This window comes from Macaca fascicularis, chromosome 1 (assembly GCF_037993035.2).
Source record: "Macaca fascicularis isolate 582-1 chromosome 1, T2T-MFA8v1.1".
Lineage (NCBI taxonomy): Eukaryota > Metazoa > Chordata > Mammalia > Primates > Cercopithecidae > Macaca > Macaca fascicularis.
This window is the reverse complement of record NC_088375.1, coordinates 13,670,560-13,690,428: the sequence shown is the minus strand read 5'-3', so window position 1 is coordinate 13,690,428 and position 19,869 is coordinate 13,670,560. Positions and strand designations below refer to the sequence as shown.

Below are 19,869 nucleotides of genomic sequence, written 5' to 3'. Positions count from 1 at the left end.
TGATCTGTCCGCCTTGGCCTCCCAAAGTGCTGGGATTATAGGCGTGAGCCTCCGCACCCGGTTCGGGCATTCCACTTTCAAACCAAGGGTGTAGAAATACATTCCCAGCTATGTTCACCCAGGAAGTGCCACAGAGGCTGCTCAGTGAGAGACAGGTGGGTCCCTTGTGCCCTTAATATGCCCACGGAGCCTCTTTCCTAGGGCCCCTCCTCTGTGAGGTGCTTACTCCCTCTCCAGTGTAGATGCAGCTGGAAGACAAGAAGGGGCCAGGCACTGGGGCTGACACCTGCAGTCCCAGCGCTTTGGGAGGCTAAGGTGGGAGAATCACTTGAGCCGAGGAGTTTGAAGCTGCAGTGAGCTAGGACTGCACCTTTGTACTCCAGCCTGGGCGACAGAGCAAGACCCACCTCACCCTCCAAATAAACTAGGAAGGGCACACAGAAATTCAGGTGGTAGAGATGACAGTAAAGTTCCAGTGAGAAAATTTAGAAATAGTTGGTGAGGCTGGGCATGGGGGCTCTCACCTGTAATTCCAGCCAGCACTTTGGGAGGCCCAGGCAGGAGAACCGCTTGAGGCCAGGAGTTCAAGACCCACCTAGGCAACATCGAGAGATCCTGTAGATGCTATATATATTATTATATATAATTATGTAATATTATATATTATATATAATTATGTAATATTATAAAATTATGTAATTATCACATAATTATATATAATATATAATTTTTTGTAAAAAATTTTTTGTAAAATTTTTTTTTTGTAAAAAAAAATTAGGCTCATGTGCAGTGTGGTAGCAGCAGGCACGGTCTTGACATGCAGAAAGATGCCAGCAAGTTCGTGGACCTGTGCATGGGGCAGAAATGCTCCACCAGCAACTGCGTCATCAGTGCCAAGGACCATATATCCATGTGGATGAATGTGGCCAAGGCCAACAAGGTCACGGGCAGGTTTAACAGCTAGTTTAAAACCTGTGCTATCTGCAGGACAGTTTGCAGGATGGGTGAGTCAGATGATTCCATTCTCTGGCCATGGCCAAGGGTGTTATCTCAACTATTTTGTTTTTGAGATGGAGTCTTGCTCTGTTGCCCAGGCTGGAGTGCAGTGGTGTGATATTGACTCACTGCAACCTCCGCCTCATGGGCCAAAACGATTCTCCTGCCTCAGCCTCCCAATTAGCTGGGATTACAGACATGCACCACCATGCCTGGCTAATTTTTTGTATTTTTAGTCGAGATGGGTTTTCGCCATGTTGGCCAGGCTGGTCTCAAACTCCCGACCTCAAGCAGTCTGCCCGCCTCAGCCTCCCAAAGTGCTGGGATTACAGGTGTGTGCCACCATACCCGGCCATTTTTGTATTTTTAGTAGTAATGGGCTTTCATCCTGTTGGCCAGGCTGGTCTCCACCTCCTGACCTCAAGTGATCCACCTGCCTCGGCCTCCCAAAGTGCTGGGATTACAGGCATGAGCCACTGTGCCTGACCTCAAAGAACTTTTGACTGGAGAGAATCATGGATGTAGGATATTTGTTGTAAATATATAATGAAAACTTAAAAAAATGTATAATTAAAAAATAATGAAAGAAGAAATAACTGTTGAGAAATTTATGAAAGGATATGAAAAATTAGCATATCCTTTACAAACCCAGATTGGCATTTAGAATTGAGGAAAGGTGTTTAACATCAACTTACTTCTTTTGGTTAAGCAAATTCTATCAAATACTAATACATGCGGTTAGTATCTCCTGTTCCACCTCGTAGCTGCCTTACCTAAACCATGCATTGACACCTACCTCCGAGGCCTCAGAGTGCCCACAGTATGTGCTCCCACAGCATTAAAATGCACTCCTTTAACATTTTATTTATCACCCCCCCACCACCATTCCAGGCCTGAAACAGTCTTATGAACTGTCGGTGAGGCACTTGTTTGCTGAAACAGTAACTGAGCTGAATCCTCGTGGTGGTTCCTATGAACACCCGGGAAGAAACAGCCAACAGAGGCCACCTGAGCCTGAGCCGAGTTTCTCTTCCAGGTGCTGCGGTGTGCCGCGTGGTGCCCGGGCCTGGAGGAACTCTACCTGGAGTCTAACAATATTGTCATTTCCGAAAGGTAACTAGGGCTTACTTAAATGCATCTATCCCCATTAGTCATCATTCTGAGTAAACAAATGGTCTCAATTATATCTCACCTTAATTTTTAGAAGGATTTGTAAACAAGAATTAGGAAAAATGCTTATTATTCATTGCCTTCGCAAATTAGAATTTGACTAATTGGTTCTAATCAAAGGAAACTCATCAGAATTAAGTATTTGTGAAGACATGAGTTATCTTAGTTTTGCATCAGTGTATTAACTTGCTGCTTGCTGTTTCTTTTCTTTTCTTTTTTTATTTTTTTTGAGACGGAGTCTCACTCTGTCGCCCAGGCTGGAGTACAGTGGTGATCACGGCTCACTGTAACCTCCGCCTCCTGAGTTCAAGCGATTCTCCTGCCCCAGCCTCCTGAGTAGCTGGGATTATAGGTGCCTGCCACCACGCCTGGCTAATTTTCTTTATTTTTAGTAGACACGGGGATTCACCATCTTGGCCAGGCTGGTCTTGAACCCCTGACCTCGTGAGCCACTGTGCCCAGCCAATTTGCTATTTCTAAATGGAAGTTCTGTAGGATATGCTGTAAGGATTAAATAATGTATTTTTCATTAGCATCATCTGTTTCAGGTCATTGTACCAAAGTACATGTAAAACCTTGTTCTCTGAAATATATTGTTGCCTCATCTCCCTTTTTTTATTAATAATATTAAATTACTATGTAAAATTAACCTAATTGTGGGAGAAAATTTACAACAGATTCTGAATTAAGGGATTCAGAATCTTAAAGACTTTCGTGTACAGAAGGGTTTCATTATGTAGGCAAATGCAGGTGTTTTTTTTTTTTTTTTGCAATAGAGTTTCATTCTTGTTGCCCAGCTAGAGTGCAGTGGCGCCATCTCGGCTCACTGCAACCTCCGCCTCCCTGGTTCAAGTGATTCTCCTGCCTCAGCCTCCTGAGTAGCTGGGACTACAGGCGCGGCCCACCACGCCTGGCTAATTTTTGTATTTTTAGTAGAGACGGGGTTTCACCATGTTGGCCAGGCTGGTCTTGAACTCCTGATCTCAGGTGATCTGCCCACCTCGGCCTGCCAAAGTGCTGGGATTACAGGCGTGAGCCACCGTGCCTGGCCTGCAGGTTTTTTAAATTAAATTTTTTAATTTTGAGATAATCATAGATTCACATCAAGTTTTATAAGAAATGATACACAGATATCACTTGTACCCATGACCCAGGTTCCCCCATTGGTAACAAGTTGCAAAACTATGAAATAGGATCACAGGCTAGGTGGGACATTGACACCGGCAGGAATTTGTGCATTGCCAGAGGCACCCCTCAGGTTGCCCTTTTATAGTCATATCCACTTGCTTTTTACCCCCAACCCTCCATCGCATCAAATGCAGGCATTTTAAGGCTGTATCTTTGAAAACAAAAGAGAAATTCACGGTGAAAAAATTTTATTTTCCATACAGGCCAACAGATGTTCTCCAGACAGTCAAGTTATTAGACCTTTCCTCTAATCAATTAATTGATGAAAATCAGCTGTATCTGATAGCCCACCTGCCCAGGTAATTTGCCTCTAAATGCCTGATACAATAGTGTTCAGTCAATTCTTAGTGAAGCAATTTTTATATACTATGTATGCTTTCTCAGTAGAAACGTGGTAACAATGATGGAATTTCTAAATTGAGTAATTCCCTTTGGAAAATTTTCATTTGAATTCATTTAGAAAATGTACTTGTGAACGCTGTATAATGTGGACTATGTCTGTACCAGATAATTTGAAGAATGAATAGTTTGACCCTGGCGATAATGCCGATAGTCTTCACTCGTTAAACTCCAGGCAGTAGACCGTGTCTCTTTCCTCTGAGATGCGTTTAGCACCTGACATAGCAGTAGGTACTCAAGAACTATTAGGTGACTATAGAGTCATTAGAATATAGGATAAAGAGTTCACTTTGCATGTCCTAAGTTGGACTTCACGGTTTCTAAGTATTTTACATGGGATTAAAAACCTAGGGTGTAGAAAAAAATTTACAAACTGAGTCTGGTTGATACCCTATAGCATTTTAGATTGTTCTGTGTAATCAAATTTTACATTTTGATTTTTAGGTTAGAACAATTAATCCTCTCTGACGTTGGAATTTCTTCTATACATTTTCCGGATGCTGGAATTGGTATATAAGATTAGTAAAGTTCCATCCCGCCCCCCCCCATACTATACTTTAGCTACTTCTTTCACTTCTACTGTGTAACTTCATTCCTCTTTTTATAGGGTGCAAAACCTCCATGTTCCCGTCCTTGCAGTACCTTGTAGTAAATGACAATCAGATATCACAAGTAAGAGCTGCTTCGGAGTATGCCCAGCACACTGTTGCCTCTTTCCGTTGTCACGGCAGAGTTCGGAGGTTCCTTCTACCAAAAAGTAAAAAAAAAAAAAAAACCTAAATCAAAAGAGAAATGCCTCCTCAGCGTGGAACTCCTCATATGAAGCCAAAAATATTAAGAAAGAAATTAGTTCACTTCACACCTAAGTGGACTTCACACTCAAATGGCACATTAATAGAGTAAAAGTGGCTGGGCGTGGTGGCTCACGCCTATATTCCCAGCACTTTGGGAGGCCGAGGCGGGCGGATCCCCTGAGGTTGGGAGTTCGAGACCAGCCTGACTAACATGGTGAAACCCCATCTCTACTAAAAAAAACAAAAAACAAAAAACAAAATTAGCTGGGCATGGCGGCACATGCTTGTAATCCCAGCTACTTGGGAGGCTGAGGCAGGAGAATCGCCTGAACTCGGAGGCAGAGGCTGCGATGAGCCAAGATTGCACCATTGCCCTCCAGCCTGGGAAACGAGCGAAACTCCGTCTCAAAAAAAAAGAGTGAAAGTATGTGATCTTTCTAGAGGGGGTTGCTTGGTGCATGATGAAATTCCCTGCCTCAGATTAGAAGTAGGGACTTGCTTTCCTGTCGCTGGTTCAAACTTCTGCAAAAGTAGCACGAAACATACTGCTTTTCATTTATTTCCTTTTGCTGTGTTTCAGTGGTCATTTTTCAATGAGCTAGACAAGTTACCAAGTCTACGGGCTTTGTCCTGCCTAAGAAACCCCCTGACCAAGGAGGACAAAGAAGCAAACACGACGCGGCAGCTCATTATCGCCAGCATTGGCCAGCTGAAGACCCTGAACAAATGTGAGGTGAGCACTGGCGTCATGACTAGCTATTTTTTAGACTAGAAATGATTTTAGGCCATGCGCCATGGCTCACGCCTGTAATCCCAGCACTTTGGGAGGCTGAGGCAGGCTGATCGTTGGAGTCCAGGAGTTCGAGACCAGCCTGAGCAACCTGGTGAAACCCCATCTCTACAAAAAATACAAAAATTCGCTGCATGGTGTTACACGCCTGTAAGTGCCTGTAGTCCCAGCCGCTCAGGAGGCTGGGGTGGAAGAACCACCTGAGCCCGGGAGGCCAAGGCTGCAGTGAGCCATGAACACGCCACTGCACTCCAGCCTGGGCAGTGGAGTGAGACCCTGTCTTAATTAAAAAAAAAAAAGTAAAAAGAAATTGTTTTTGAATATTGTAAAGGAGGTGAGATGTAGCTTTCCTCGGAATGGTAAAAGATCAGCCTTGTGCAGTTTCATAATAACGGTTCTTTTCCAGCTCCTCAGGAGAGAGCAGCGACATCAGTGCGCTGTTGTTTGAGGAATCCCAGGCAGCTTCTCCATTTGAGGAATCCCAGGCAGCTTCTCCATGTTTTCAGGGAATGTAGGCAGAAAGAACCGAACCACAGAGCTGCTTTCTCTTGTCCTTCTCAGCTACTCTTCCCCATAAAAGTGGGAAGCCCATGCCTTGTCCTTGCCAGCACTTTTGTGCATTCACTGGGAGTCAGTCAGCTCCACCAGGGCAGGCGCCTCCAGGCAGACCTCGAGGAGGTGACCCAAGGTACCTGGCATAGTCCTGAAACTGGCCTACGTGCAAGTACTCTCATGAATTAAAAGCGTAGGCCAGGCATGGTGGCTTACGCCTGTAATCCCAGCACTTTGGGAGGCCATGGTTGGTGGATCACGAGATCAGGAGACCGAGACCATCTGGCTAACACGGTGAAACCCCGTCTCTACTAAAAATACAAAAAAATTAGCTGGGCATAGTGGCGTGCACCTGTAATCCCAGCTACTCCAGAGGCTGAGGCAGGAGAATCATGTGAACCTGAGAGGCGGAAGTTGCAGTGAGCTGAGGTCACACCACTGTACTCTAGCCTGGGCAACAGAGCGAGACTCCATCTCAAATTTTTAAAAAAAGTGTAAAACAAATTCTTTTTTCTTTTCTAATAAACCCCTGAGTTCTGTCAGTGTTAAAAAGAAGAGTGAAAACTATATCTTGTCCCTCTCAATGAGATTATTCTCTGCATGTGCTGTGGAGGAAGGACAAAGTGCAAAACGCAAAGGACTTGTTAGAAAAAGTCTTTCTAACAGATTTGTTTTTATGTCACACCAACATAGATTCTCCCCAAGGAGAGGCGGACAGCTGAGCTTGACTATCGAAAAGCTTTTGGAAATGAGTGGAAACAGGCTGGTGGACATCAGGATCCGGACAAAAACAGACTCAGCGAAGAATTCCTCAGAGCCCATCCTAGATACCAGTTCCTCTGCCTGAGTACGTGCGTATATGCTGGTGGCCTGCAGGGGGCGGATTTCCCACTGGAACAAAGTGTTCCCTTGGGTATCAAAAGAGGTTCTCAGTGTTGCTTTTGCCCTTCCTTTCCTGGGCTTTTTCTGTTCATCTGAATGGACTATAGGTACTTTCCTGGGGCGAGGGCAGCAGGGCAAGAGCAGTGTCTCTCAGCAGGAGGAACCTGGGAGACTGTGTATGTTCTTGAAACGGAGAGAGTTGCATTTGGGGAAGGGAACGCAATTTTTTTATTTTTAAGAGATGGAGTCTTGCTCTGTCGCCCAGGCTGGAGTGATCTCACTGCAACCTCTGCCTCCCGGGTTCAAGTTATTCTCCTGTCTTAGCCTCCCGCGTAGCTGGGATTAGAGGCGCCCGCCACCACGCCCAGCTAATTTTTGTATTGTTAGTAGAGATGGGGTTTCACCATATTGGCCAGGCTGGTCTCAAACTCCTGACCTCAAGTGATCCACCCACCTCAGCTTCTCCAAGTGCTGGGATTATAGGTGTGAGACACCGTGCCCGGCAGGAAAGCACTTCTTTTTCTTTTTTTTTTTCTTTTCTTGAGACAGGGTCTTGCTCTGTCACCCAGGCTGGAAACCAGTGGCACAATCTCAGCTCATTGCAACCTCCACCTCCTGGGTTCAAGTGATTCTCCTGCCTCAGCTTCCAGAGTAGCTGGGACTACAGGCGCGCACCACTATGCCTAATTTTTGTATATATTTTTTTGAGACGGAGTTTCGCTCTGTTGCCCAGGCTGGCGTGCAGTGGTGCAGTATTGGCTCACTGCAACCTCTGCCTCCCAGGTTCAAGCAATTATCCTGCCTCAGCCTCCTGAGAAGCTGGGATTACAGGCATGCGCCACCATGCCTGGCTAATTTTTTTTTGTATTTTTAGTAGAGATGGGGTTTCATCATGCTAGCCAGGCTGGCCTTGAACTCCTGACTTTGTGATCTGCCTGCCTCAGCCTCCCAAAGTGCTGGGATTACAGGCATGAGCCACCACGCCCGGCCGGGAAAGCACTTTTTTTTTTTTTTTTTTGAGACGGAGGCTCGCTCTGTCGCCCAGGCTGGAGTGTAGTGGCATGATCTTGGCTCACTGCAAGCTCCACCTCCCAGGTTCACGCCATTCTCCTGCCTCAGCCTCCCGAGTAGCTGGGACTACAGGCACCCACCACCACACCCAGCTAATTTTTTGTATTTTTAGTAGAGATGGGGTTTCACCATGTTAGCCAGGATGGTCTCGATCTCCTGACCTCGTGATCCGCCCACTTCGGCCTCCCTAAGCACTGGGATTACAGGGGTGAGCCACCGCGCCTGGCCAGGAAAGCACTTCTTAAATATAGGTTCTTCTCTTTGCACATGTTCGCTAGGTTTCAGGTGGTGCACCATGCTCCACTGTAGAAAGGGTAGGAAGCACTCCAGTTTATCTCTGAGGCATCCCTATTTTTTTTTTTTTTTTTTTTTTGAGGCAGAGTTTCACTCCTGTTGTCCAGACTGGAGTGAAATGGCGCGATCTCGGCTCACTGCAACCTCTACCTGCTGGGTTTAAGCGATTCTCCTGCTTCAGCCTCCTGAGGAGCTGGGATTACAGGCGTCTGCTACGACGCCTGGCTAATTTTTTTGTATTTTTAGTAGAGATGGGGTTTCACCACGTTGGCCAGGCTGGTCTCAGAAACTCCTGACCTCAGGTGATCTGCCCGCCTTGGCCTCCCAAAGTGCTGGGATTACAGGCGAGAGCCACTGCGCCCGGCCGGCATCCGTTTTTTTTATAGCCCCACAGGTAGTTCTAGTGAACAGGAAAGTTCGCATGAGAGTGTAGTTCTGCAGTAAGCTCTCATCCCCAGGGCTCACTACCAAGGCTGGCACTTGGCATGCACAGTGGTTCGTTAAATCCTCCAGCCTGGTTCTTCAGGCTTTGAAGCTAAGAATTCATGAGTCTTTGTCCCTGATGTACTTTCCATTTTGTTTTGCCTTCATTATTATTCCACATTTCGCTTTTATGTGATTTTCCTTTTTTATATTTCTTAATGCAAGCAGCTCACTGCATAAACGCTTTAGGCTTGAACAGTGTCTTTAAGGAAGAAAAGCAGCCTGGAGGAATCACTTTCAAATGACTCCATTAGCCGGCCCAATTTCCTGGCCACGCTCCGCTCCTTGAATTCTAAATCACTTGGGGGTGGGCAAGGGAAGATTCTGAAGCAGCTGGCCAGGTATTGTTGAGTATTCACTGCTCAGAATGCTAGAAGACAAAAGCACAGATACAGGGGGATTTAGAGAAATTCTGTCACTGTTTGGCATAGAGCAGGAAAAAATTCTGCTTTCCTCTTCTGTGGAGGCCGTGGTCCCGGCCGAGGAACTGCTTTGCAGTGTGGTACTGAGCGCCCAGCCTGGCACTGCACGGTCTGGTTGAAACTTGGGGAAGGTGTCTTGTGGATTGTGTCTCAGGTGGCACCAGGTTTCTCTCAGCGCAGAAAGAACTGTTACCAAAGGTGACACTTGGGGAAAACATTTGAAGTATTTGAGGGCAGTCTTCTCTTGCTAGTTTGAGTGAGGACACCTGAGGAACAATGATGTAATACACGTGTCAACATGCTGCTTTTCATGTATTGTCTTCTGTTGAGTTTCACTGGTCGTTAACAATGAGCCAGGTAAGTTACAGAGTCTGCAGCTCTGGGTAGACAGACGATTGTGCCCTTAGGAGTGGTGGTTGTCCATCACTCCTAAAAATCACACTGAATAAAGGCAGCTCCATGTGTCCTGGGAAAGGCACAGGCTGTCTGGATACTTACCTATGCTTTTTTTTTTTTTTTTTCCTTATAGTGGCCTTTGGTTTATCATTCATCTCTTTTGATTTCTTAAACAGAATATGGTGCACCTGAAGATTGGGAACTCAAAACACAACAACCATTTATGCTCAAAAACCAGCTACTAAGTAAGACGCTCAGATTCAAATAGTTTATTTGTATTTGAGTCCTTAGGTGCCAAAACAGATAGTGTGTTTCTTTTAAGTGTGTATCTCTTAAGTACTTAAGTAAATGCTTTGAGTTTTAAATGAATTCTTTTTTTTTTTTTTGAGACAGTCTCCCTCTGTCCCCCAGGCTGGAGTGCAGTGGCGTGATCTCAGCTCATTGCAACCTCTGCCTCCCAGGTTCTAAGTGATTCTCCCGCCTCAGCCTCTGGAGTAACTGGGACTATGGGCATACACCACTACGCCCAGCTAACTTTTTTTTTTTTTAAATTGAGATGGAGTTTTGCTCTTGTTGCCAGACTGGAGTGCAGTGTCACGATCTTGGCTCACGGCAGCCTCCACCTCCCGGGTTCAAGTGATTCTCCTGCCTCAGCCTCCCAGGTAGCTGAGATTACAGGCATGCGCCACCATGCCCAGCTCATTTTGTATTTTTAGTAGAGACGGGGTTTAACCATGTTGTCCAGGCTGGTCTCGAACTCCTGACCTCAGGAGATCCACCTGCCTTGGCCTCCCAAAATGCTGGGATTAGAGGCGTGAGCCACCACACCCAAAGAAATGAATTCTTTAAAACATATCTAAATTCTTATACATTTTTGCAACTCCTATGTTTTAAACTCATTTAATAGTTTTATAAATGTGGGAGGTAATGGAGTTGTGAACCAAATTGTGATTTGTGAATTTATGACTTGAAAACCTGTCCAAGCTGTCAGGAAAGAAGCACTAAGCAGGGAAAGGGATCAGGAAAGAAGCACTAAGCAGGGAAAGGGATCAGGAAAGAAGCACTAAGCAGGGAAAAGGGAAAGTGGCGTCCAGCTATTTTTGTTGTTGTTAGCAATTCATGGAAGGATTTTAAACATTGATTAGACCTGCCAGTTTGCACTGCATAGCTCTATCATTTGGCCATCTGTTGATGTGTGTGGATAATTTAAATCCATATAATAGTAGATATCAATTAGTCTTTTTCTTTGTTTCTCTTAAAGCACTGAAGATAAAATACCCTGATCAACTTGATCAGAAAGTCCTAGAGAAACAACTGCCGGGTAAGAAAAATGAGCCTATCTTTTCCTTAAACTCGGAATCATCGGCCTAGGTATGAGTCAGCTAAAATTAAAACCTTTAACTCATGTCTCAAAGTGTGGACCTCAGAGCTTAGAGGTTTTCATTAGTCTTTTATATTCTAAAATACAATCAATCATGCTAATGTCACTCCCCCATGCCTCCAAAAGTTCAGGTCTCCCATAACTTTATCAGCTGAAAGCAGTTTTGTTAAAATTGGAAGCCCCTGCATATAATTACACACACACACACACACACACAAAATTTTATTTTGAGACAGGGCCTCTGTCACCCAGGTTGGAGTGCAGTGGCACCATCTCAGCCCACAGCAGCCTCTGCTTCCTAGGCTCAAGCATTTCTCCAGCCTCGGCCTCCATGTAGCTGGGACTACAGGTGCGAGCCACCAACGCCCGGCTAATTTTTGTATTTTTTGTAGAGATGGGTTTCACCACGTTGCCCAGGCTGGTCTCGAATTCCTGAGCTCAAAGCCATCCGCCTGCCTTAGCCTCCCAAAGTGATGGGGTTATAGGCATGAGCCACTGCAGTTGGCCTAAATTGTATTTTTAACCAAAAGCCTGAGATCTTGAATGGCATAGACTTTCAGAAGCATTCCCCAAGCCTGTTGCTGTTTCCAGGGAGACTGTGACACTGGGTTTGGGGTCTGCTTCTCATCCCTTCATAAGAGAGGAGCTGTGTCCTGGTGAACGGAATTCTTATGGGAGGTTTGTGACTTTGCTTACTTTCTACTTCTGCTCCTGACGGATCAGGAGTCCCTGCAAAAACAATCTGTAGATGCTCTTTTAATGGACACCCTGAAATGGTTTTGGGAAAACTACCTTAGAACTTAAAAAAAAAAAAAAAAAAAAAAAAGTGCTACTGGAACTGAATTACTTTTATTTGGAAAATAAATATGCTTGTGTCAATAAATTAGATCAACATAACTTACCTTAAACTTTCACTCAAAATAAAAATGAAATTATAGTCTATTTTTGAGTTTGCCATGATACTGTGAATTCTCAAGATTAAACTTGACTCATAGCTAACTGCTAAAATATAAACGGTAAATTTAGAGCAGTAAGGATTTAAATAAATGAAATACACATCAGCTTAATGACTCTAGTACACTGGGTTTGTTTGCCTGTCAGTGCAGTGAATTCCCATTGATTTTTAAATTAGTTTCTATCAGATAAAGCAAGCTTATCATGGTGTTGCTTATATAAAGAAGGCTTTAGTTGTGTTCAGAGAAGTAGCTTTCTGATTGATAACCATCCATTTAGTGTTAATTTACCAGAACGTCTCCATTTTTATTTATTCACAATCTAGTTTCTACTCCTGTAATACGTAATTTGGCTACTGCTATATAATGGATTAGAATTAGTGATTTCCCCCTTCATTATTCTGTTTTCAAACTTAAATACTGCCAGTAAAGGCCCTGGTGGACACAGACTAGTCAAAGAGGGCCAGGACTGTTTTATTTTTTTATCGTTTTTCAGACGGGGTCTGGTTGTCACTCAGGCTGGAGTGCAGTGGTGCCATCTCGGCTCACTGCAGGCTCCATCACCTTGATCATCAAGTGATCCTCCCATCTCCGCCTCCTGAGTAGCTGGGACTATAGGCACGAACCACCACACCCTGCTAGTTTTTTGATTTTTAGTAGAGATGAAGCCTCGCTATGTTGTTAAGGCTGGCCTCAAACTCCTGAGCTCAAGCTGTTCTCCTATCATCACCTCCCAAAGTGCTGGGATTATAGGTGTGAGCCACCGTGCCTGGAGGGTCAGGACTTTCTGTGTTTTTGGCCTTCGATGTCTTTGCGTGTTTCCTTTTGCCTTTGCAGATACGTCAAATCAATTAATGGGAATGTCACCACTATGGAGTATTTGCTCAAGAATATTGTCATCAGACCTGCTTCGTTAAGCTTTCCTCTGCAGTCTTCCTCTGGAAGGCACTGAGGTAGACCTGTCAAGTCCTGTCATCTGGGCATATGCCTGAATGCAGCCCTTGGCTGGGGGTGACAGTGCCACCTTACCCTTCTCTACTTCCACACTATACACCTGACTGGTATCCCAGGTCTTCTGAGATTCAGTTAGCCATTTTGGGGACACCCACTGCATTCATGCTGTTTTTATTAATCTTCGGGTAGAGCTGCAGAGATTCGACTACCCATAGAAATTATATGTAAGAATTACTATTTTCAACATTCAGAGTCTGAGTCCTGTATTCTATAAACTCAGCAGTAAGCCAGCAGATTGTGAGCGTTCTTTTTTCCCCCTTTTTAATTTGCTTTTCTGTTCCTCAAATGTGCACTCACTCACTCGTTCATACAAAGGTTCTTAATACTAATTCTTATGCCACAGGCTGCGAATATTTAACCACTACCATAGGTAAACGTCTTCTAAAAAGAAAAGTAATAGCCAGGCATGGTGGCTCACACCTGTAATCCTGGCACTTTGGGAGGCCAAGGTGGGCAAATTGCTTGAGCCCAGGAGTTCGAGACCAACCTGAGCAACATGGTGAAACCCCATCTCTACAAAAATAAATAAATACAAAAATTAGCTGGGTGTGGTGGTGCAAGCCTGTAGTCCCAGCTACTTGGGCAGCTGAGGTGGGAGGATGGCTTGAGCCCGGGAAGTTGAGGCTGCAGTGAGCTGTGATTGAGCCACTGCAATCTGGCCTGGGTGACAGAGTGAGACCCTATCTAAAATGAAAAAAAAAAAAGCAATACCATTTTTTTAATCCATTAGATTAGCAAAATTAAAATAATACTGGCTGGCATGAAAAAGCAGTATACCCTTTTTGTAAAGTCATGTGGGAATTACTGTACAAAGTTAAAAATACACGTATGCTCTGACCAAGCATTGTGTCTTGCAGCATTTGTGATGGTGAAGATAAGAAGAATCTAAATACTTGCCAGTGGGGGAATGGTGAATAAGCTCTGGTAGAACCACACAGCACACAAGGCACATGTGTCACTGAGGAGAATGAAGCAGGTCTAGAGCTGCGCTGTCCACTGTGACTGCAATAACCACATGTGGCTATTTAAATTCATTAAAATAAAATTCAGTTCTTCAGTCATACTCGCCGCATTCCAGGTGCTCAGTACCACATGTGGCTGCCATATTGGGCAGTGTATGTCTAGAGGACATGGCATGGAATTGGCATGAAAAGCTGTACCATCATGTCATAAAGAAATACAAATGTAGTAGGTCAATATATTATAAAACCTATACATCCTTTTTTTTTTTTTTTTTTGAGATGGAGTCTCATTCTGTCACCCAAGCTAGAGTGCAGTGGCATGATCTTGGCTCACTGCAAACTCTGCCTTCCGGGTTCAAGCAACTCTCCCTGCCTCAGCTTCCCAAGTAGCTGGGTTAACAGGCACCCGCCACCACGCCCGGCTAATTTTTGTATTTTTAGTAGAGACAGGGTTTCTCCATGTTGGCCAGGCTGGTCTCAAACTCCTGACCTCAGGTGATCTGCCCACCTCAGCCTCCCAAAGTGTTGGGATTACAGGCGTGAGCCACTGCGCCTGGCTTAAAACCTATACATCCTTATATGAACATAGAAAAAAAGGCCTAGAGGTAAACCTCTCAAATTTTTAACATTGGTCATAGGCAGTAAAAAGAAATAATTAGCTATTTCCATATTTTCTGAATGCTAAGACAGTCATGTTAGTATATTAAAAATGGTAATGCTATTTATTACATACAAATTGCTACTTTCTTCTGTAGAACCATTATGAGTAGGCAGATTTTTTTGAGACAGGGCTCACTTTGTTACCCAGGCTGGATGGAGTACAGTGGCGCGATCATGGCTCACTGTAGCCTTGACCTCCTGGGCTCCAGTGATCCTCCCAAGTAGCTGGGACTAGAGGCGTACATTGTTATGCTTGGCTAATTTTTTATTTTTTGTAGAAATGGGGTGTCCTCATGTTGCCCAGGCTGGTCTCGAATTCCTGGGCTCTGATCCCTCTGCCTCCCAAAGTGCTGGGGTTACAGGTGTGAGCAGGCCAGGTGGATTTCTTATTAGAATTGTTTTATGACCAAACTTTCTGTTTCTGTCATGTGTTAGGAGGATGTCATTTCCCACTGGTGTGCAGCAGTTAGTTAACCCCTTCTCTAACCAGGCTCCAACAATGAAAGCCAGTCCATCTAAATCTTTTGAAAGGACTAGACTATCACATATTCACACATGAAAGAGCAAATTTTGTTAATTAAAATTATACATTCTATTAACTGTATTCAATACATACAAAAAGGCCAGTTTTTATTCTAAAATAAAGATAACATTTATTATCACAAGTTGCATAAAAACACACAGCTTTTACAAAAATGATTTTTGATAGAAAAATATGTTTGAATACACTGTGATATTTGTAGGAACACCACACTATTGCTGTATCCCCAGCTAAAGCTTCAAGGAAACTGTTTCTCATAATCAAAATATCCACTATTTACCACAACCCATCTTTGGAAAGAAGTTCATAGTGTATTCTGAACAAGCCAAAGCGTTGACTCGGAAGTTACATTCCCATGCCTGGCAGTCACCTGTGTATGTTTAACACAGTTACACATGACATAATTACAGAATGGCGGTGCTGGAACGGACCTTGTAGATCATTTAGTCGACACCCTCATTTTACAGAGGAGGAACTAAGGCCAGAGTTGAGAGATGTCCTGAGTCCCATTCCAGTGTTTGTTCGGTAATTCATAAGGAAGTCATCACAAAGGTTTAAAAAGAAAACGTTAATGACTCACTCCCATTTTTATTCTGTGCTGAGAGTATCATTCTGGTTTATTCAGATTAAGAAAGAAATACACTACTGAAATGGTATGAAACTCACTGTCAAAGGGCACTTAGGTCCGTTGGCTCCGTTTCCCACAGTTCCCCAAATGAACAGGTGGTGCAAAGACTCAGGCTTTCCCCTAATTACTTACTTGGGTAAAATGACAGATACGGCCAGGCCCTGGGCTCACGCCTGTAATCCCAGCACTTTGGGAGGCCAGGGCGGATCACGAGGTCAGGAGTTTGAGACCAGCCTGGCCAACATGGTGAAACCCTGTCTCTACTAAAAATACCAAAGTTAGCTGGGTGTGGTGACGGGCACCAACTACTCGGGAGGCTGAGGCAGGAGATATCGTTTGAACCCGGGAAGTGGAGGTTGCAGTGAGCCGAGATTGCACCATTGCACTCCAGCCTGGGCAACAGAGCGAGACTGTCTCCAAAAAAAAAAAAAAAGACAGATACAGCTATCATTGCAATGATACTGTGGTCTCATCACATGAGCTAGTTTTACAAGTAAGTGTCATTTGAGAGAACGAATGGACTTTTCTTTTGATAGGCTCCATGACAATTCAAAAGGTGAAGGGATGGCTGTCACGTCTTCTCAAAGTTCCTGTGTCAGACCTTCTGTTGTCCTATGAAAGTCCAAAAGTAAGTTGCCCAGGAAAAAACAAAGTCAAGCTTCGTCCTCATGATGACATTAAACTGTCTCTAGATAGCAACAGTTTGATTCTAAATAGAGACCATAGATCTGTTTGATTTTAAGGGTAAGCTACTGCCTGGGGACGGGGTGGGATAGAGTATGTGTAACATGCTTTATCAGATCTGTCTTAATCACATCCTTCCCTACCTTCCTTCTAATTTTAGGAGCCGGGCATAGAAATCAAGCTGGAAAATGACCTACAGTCATTACGTTTTTATTCTGTGGAAAATGAAGATTGTCTATTAGTGCGATGGTAACAACCAACTAATAAAATTTAGAGACTACACTGCTTATCATGTCTGGGGTTCATCGGAAATAAATGATCCACTGGAACAATTCTGTCAAAAACAAAGGGGTTTACAACTTGCCCTAAGGATAACAAGGGATTTATTTTCACCACTGATGTAGTTTTTGTTGGGAAGCGACCATTTCTAGGCTTATACATAATAGCAGTAATAAAGGCTTTGAACCTACTAACAATTTTCTGATCGTATTTCATATTTATTTTTACAGTTCATCACTGCATTTCATGATAAGATTTAAATATTAAATAGAAACTAGCTAGCCTAATAAAATCTGAACACAGTTAATGTCTGTCATAAGACTAGTTTTAATGGAATTCTCTATTGATACTACTATTTTAAAGGGTTACTAAAACGATTTGGCTGGTCATTTTGGGAAATGTCCCTTAAACTTGGGGAGACACATCCTCTACTGTGTATAACAATATGCTATTATCTGTCTTCTCAGTTGCACTATTTTCTAAGAGTACTTAATCACATGCTTTTCCCTACAATTATACCTAAGCTGAGTGTATCTTCTTGTGTAGAAGATAACCAGCTCTGATTGAAATGTACTCATATTAGGTAAACTTTAGGCAATGATAGGAGGAAAGCAAAACTAATTCTTTCAAACTGTCAACAATTTAGAAATATCCTTCCCGATGCCACTAAAACCCTGAGAGGTATTTGCTTTTATTCATACTCACAAAAATTTAGCATTTAAAAACTATGAGTACGAAGCTGTGACCTTCAGGATTTAGGTTAGATGGCAGAAAGAAAACTTGGATATTAGTCTACCGTATAAATGGACTTCTTTAAAACCAAGGTTCAGAACTGAGAATCATACTGGTTCCTCTTCAAGTTCAAGTTGCCCACTTCAGAGATCCACAAAATCTGACGTTATTTCCAGAAACCCCAAACTTTGGTATAAGTGACCACTGCTCAAATATGTGATCACATGATCACACAGCATTCCTGTGAGTTCTTTTTGTCTGATAATTATCCTCATTAAACTCTACAGAGCTATCTTGCAATCCAGGTTGAAATTCAAACTCTCAGTTACTACTACAGATTCTGAACTGGGCCAAGTTTTAACCAAAAATTACAGGTAATGGTGATTACTAATTAGCCACAATGCATCAGGATTTAGAAATATTTTTTTTTTTATAAAATAACTTGGTATTTTTCTGATAATATTCCAATATATAAACTTTTCTTATGCTACAGTACCAGTTGATTTTTAAGAAGAAAATTTGTGCAAACATTAAGAAACACCGCATTGGTTCTGGGTGAAAGTGCCAGTCTGGAAGTCTCTTGAAAGACCATACAGTCTACTGCTAAGCCCTGGGACACCTCAGACTTGCACTCAGATTATCGTTTGCCTGCCCTGATTTTAGATGCTGCTAATTCAAGTCCCTGTTATCTTGCTTCACACCGACAAGGATCACCGCACCGTTCCTTCAGTTTCCACAGTTCTGTCAGTTCCCATGGAGAATACTGAGGAGAAGAGAGCATTCCTGTCTCACAGGTCTTCTCACACAGCCACAGGCTGTCCTGTTGAAAAACAACCAAAGCCGATCTGAGAGTGGTGAAACTGTTTTAAGAGTGTCAGAAAGTCTGCACGTAGACAGTTTTTATCTATTCGAATGATGCTGAAATTACTTCAAGGATAACTCCATGTGTGGACCAACTGGTGAGGTTTGGGGGTGGCACCTCCTGATTGGGGAAAACACCAGGTCCCACAGTCCTGTGGCTGTGGAATACAGAAACAAGGCAGTGTGTGGATGAAGAGTTAGTCAACAAATGCAATTCTGTAATGAATGATTTTAGAAACCACAAGTGAGTTTCGTGTTTGCTATTAAAGGTGTGTCTATGGCAGTATTAATAACAGCTATTATTCTGATGGAATGCTTACAATATTGTGGGGACTCTACCCAAGCACTTTGTAAATATTTCACTCAATTCTCACAGTAACGCTGTGAGGTAGGAGCTATTTCCCTCTTACAACTGAGGAACAAACTAAGAGTTAAGTAACTTGTTCAAGGTCACAGGGCTGGTAAATGAAGAGGAGAGATTAGACTCCCAAGCTCAAGTTCTTAACCACTAGACTATTTCCTAGCTACATGAATTGGCTTCTGTTTTCAGCAATATAGCAGAACACAGAAACTCATTCAATGTTTTGACAACACAAATATGTTGGGCAAAATGAAACACCTTTATAAAGCAAGGCAGAACTCCATGAAGAAAGAAGAAACGGGTAGGAGAAAGTGCTGAGTCAGCATGTGTCCTGAAGGCGGCTGCTGATCCTTGGGTTATGAAAGGCCAAGCCCAGGGACAGGAGACTAATGGGAGACTGACACAGAGCTAGGATCTCTGAGGGGCCACAGCCTCAGGGGGTATATAAGAAAACAAACTCGGCTTGTCTGTCTCAGTCTCGCCCCTCAGTGGGATGGAAAGGAGTCTCTCTCCCCCGAGCGCCTACCCACAGCTTGCACTTAGGTAGGTCTGGGGCTGGTAGTCAGTCTGTGTAAGCCCAATAGTTCCAAGTCAAAAATCTGAAGTATTCATAGATGGTAGTTTTCCTAGTGCATGGTAGAAAAAAATGTAAATCCTCTCTGTAGGAATGCATTTTAAATAAGGACTCAGTTTCCAAAGACAACACGGTCACAAAAAAAAAACCAAAAAACACAAAAACAACTCTTCAACACATCAGAAAACAAGCCCCATGAACAACAGTCTGTAGAAACAGGAAACTGCAGAATCAGACCCAGCAAAGACTACAGATCCCAGAGTTACCAGATACAAAAATAATTCTATTCAAAGATGAGACTGAAAGTACAACAAAGGAATCGGACTATCAAAGTGGACTACATAGATGTGGGCTGACTTCTGAGAGCTGCTCTGGGGCCCCAGCTCTATGCTGGGCTTCTAACTGACAAACACTGCATGTGCCTTCTGTCCCCTGCACCTTCGATGGCCAAAGTGGAAGCTGCAAGAATCCAGAACTCAACAGAAATCTCTAAAGCTAAAGTCAGCTTTGTGCTTGGTTTCTTCCCAGGTCTCTAGTTTCCATTTTGGTTTCTGCAGATTCATTTTTTTTTCTGGTTCAGCAATAGTGTGTTTTAAATGATGTCTTATATTTCATGCAGTGTCTCCTTTGTATTGGTCAGAAGGGTTGAAGGACCCTTAGACTGCCACACTCAAATCAGTAGATTCTGTCATTATTATTTTTTGTTTTTTTTTGAGACGGAGTCTCGCTCTGTCGCCCAGGCTGGAGTGCAGTGGCATGATCTCGGCTCACTGCAAGCTCCGCCTCCCGGGTTCATGCCATT

At 43.5% G+C, this 19,869-nt stretch overlaps 2 protein-coding genes across 37 annotated transcripts in view; one reads left to right on the top strand and one right to left on the bottom strand.

The window, feature by feature from the left end:
- The window catches only part of TBCE (tubulin folding cofactor E), an 82,494-nt gene extending 65,761 nt beyond the window's left edge, over positions 1–16,733 (top strand). For 8 of the 26 annotated variants that reach the window (XM_073993028.1, XM_005539737.5, XM_073993011.1 and 5 more), the window contains 10 exons: positions 2,033–2,109; positions 3,558–3,653; positions 4,198–4,262; positions 4,361–4,425; positions 5,128–5,280; positions 6,583–6,736; positions 9,614–9,682; positions 10,699–10,758; positions 16,113–16,204; positions 16,421–16,733. In XM_073993028.1, coding sequence (XP_073849129.1) covers positions 2,033–2,109; positions 3,558–3,653; positions 4,198–4,262; positions 4,361–4,425; positions 5,128–5,280; positions 6,583–6,736; positions 9,614–9,682; positions 10,699–10,758; positions 16,113–16,204; positions 16,421–16,513 — 924 coding nt within the window. In that variant the 3' untranslated portion in view covers positions 16,514–16,733. Of the gene's footprint in view, positions 1–2,032; positions 2,110–3,557; positions 3,654–4,197; positions 4,263–4,360; positions 4,426–5,127; positions 5,281–6,582; positions 6,737–9,613; positions 9,683–10,698; positions 10,759–12,608; positions 12,725–16,112 lie in introns of all 26 variants that reach the window. The other 18 variants (XM_074040993.1, XM_005539736.5, XM_074040947.1 and 15 more) reach the window with 5 other exon arrangements.
- Positions 15,035–19,869, bottom strand: part of B3GALNT2 (beta-1,3-N-acetylgalactosaminyltransferase 2) — a 63,672-nt gene continuing 58,837 nt past the window's right edge. For 7 of the 11 annotated variants that reach the window (XR_012413681.1, XR_012413677.1, XR_012413692.1 and 4 more), the window contains one exon: positions 15,035–18,091. Coding sequence is in view for 5 of the 11 variants with exons in the window: in XM_065531636.2 (XP_065387708.1) it covers positions 17,957–18,091 (135 nt within the window). In the remaining 6 variants the exon portion in view is untranslated. Of the gene's footprint in view, positions 18,291–19,869 lie in introns of all 11 variants that reach the window. The other 4 variants (XR_012413664.1, XR_012413660.1, XR_012413653.1 and 1 more) reach the window with 3 other exon arrangements.